Here is a 1,591-nt window from a genome sequence, read left to right on the forward strand (position 1 = left end):
TTTATTTATTTTATTTTTTTACTTTTATCATCCCATAGGCGTTGATGACCAGAGGGTTTTACGCCTTTAAGCAAAAATCAACAACAACAACAATTCTGGAAAAATAAAAAATTTAATTTGTAGCGAAATTACCACTCTTTTTTTTTGTCTCATATGTGGCCGATCTAGCCCGAACCAGATAACAATCCTTCCATTAGGAACTCCCTAAGCATCAAAACCCTCTAGTTTCTAATCTTGCTTCTTCTTCTGTTCCTAACAATTCTCCGAGGTGCCTGAAAAAAAGATGGCCTGGAGACCTTCAAGTGTAGAAATATGATTGGAGTGCTGCTACCACTGGGTAGTTTCTCTACATGACTGTATCACTCCATTTTGATCTTAAATCTAATTTACTTAATGTTTTTTTATGTAAATACAGTTTTAAACAGCAATAAATAAATTTAAAATGTCTCGAGGTACAGGGAAAAAATAGGCCTGGCACCAGTTTAAGAGATGAGGTACTCTTTATCAAAAAACTCGAAAATGCATGTTCATTAGGTAATGTATGTTGGATAGGAAATGAATTGAAAGGAATATTAGCGAGTTTTTACGAGTATCCGCCGTAAAACCTTGCAGGATGGAAATGGAAACTGCACTAAAAAGAATATTTAGTAAACTTTTCACACAGTTTTCCCAGACCATATGTATTTAAGGAAACATGTAAGTTATTAAGCATTGATATAGCCAGAGACCCGATTGTTATGCAATTGACCAAGTATTTCGGGTATTAAATACGAAATGAATTCATCTTTGCTAAGCTGTATCTATTTTTTTTTTATACTAGCAGAAAAAAATCAAAAGCAATTCCACGACTTCTGATCTCTTGATTTCAGTTAATTTTCTCTTTCAATGGCAGAATGAAAAATTTTAATACATTTTTTCTCTCTCACTAAAAATAATTATTACATTTTTTAAAAATATAAACGTTTGAAATAACATATCATTCTCATTGTTTAATATTTTGTTTTCTAAAAAATAATTAAAGCTCTTAGTTTTCATATATATACATAAAAAACTTTTTTGCTTTTCACAACGTTAGAATTTTTTTTTTTCATTCTCTGATAAAGGTATAAAGAGAAAGTTTTTTATTTATTTAATTATCATACTCATTACGTTAGCAATACAAATTGTGAAAAAAAAATTCAAACAGCTACAACTCAAAGTTTAATTATACATTCAATAATGTTTATACCCCACAAAACAAATCAATGACCACAATTTATTCCTAATTTCACATAAAACAATAAATTAACATAGAAATGAAACTACACTTTTTTTTTTTTTAACAATTACTGTATTTTGATTTTATTCAATTGTGATTAAGAAGAGGGTTACAATAGCGAAGCGAAAACAAGAAAATCAAAGATTTTTTTTTGTTACAGGATTTTATTGAAAAAACATATCGAATTAGAAAAAATATCTTTTTCAACTTTTCAAAGTAATGTAGACTATTATAAAGATAGTTTAGAATCGTATCTCAGAGGGCTCAGTGAAGCGAAGTTCGACAAAAATGTGAGTAATAGTAATTTATAATTTGTTATTGGTTTATTTATTA

The 1,591-nt window shown here is 28.5% G+C and overlaps 1 protein-coding gene across 3 annotated transcripts in view; it reads left to right on the forward strand.

The window, feature by feature from the left end:
• LOC106679810 (lysosomal aspartic protease) overlaps window positions 1–1,591 on the forward strand; it is a 29,238-nt gene that overhangs the window by 5,816 nt on the left and 21,831 nt on the right. For all 3 annotated transcript variants that reach the window (XM_014419158.1, XM_014419159.1, XM_014419160.2), the window contains exon 2: window positions 1,419–1,548. In XM_014419158.1, coding sequence (XP_014274644.1) covers window positions 1,419–1,548 — 130 coding nt within the window. The remainder of the gene's footprint in view (window positions 1–1,418; window positions 1,549–1,591) is intronic.

This window comes from Halyomorpha halys, unplaced genomic scaffold (assembly GCF_000696795.3).
Source record: "Halyomorpha halys isolate HHAL.00 unplaced genomic scaffold, Hhal_1.1 Scaffold222.1, whole genome shotgun sequence".
Classification (NCBI taxonomy): Eukaryota; Metazoa; Arthropoda; class Insecta; order Hemiptera; family Pentatomidae; genus Halyomorpha; species Halyomorpha halys.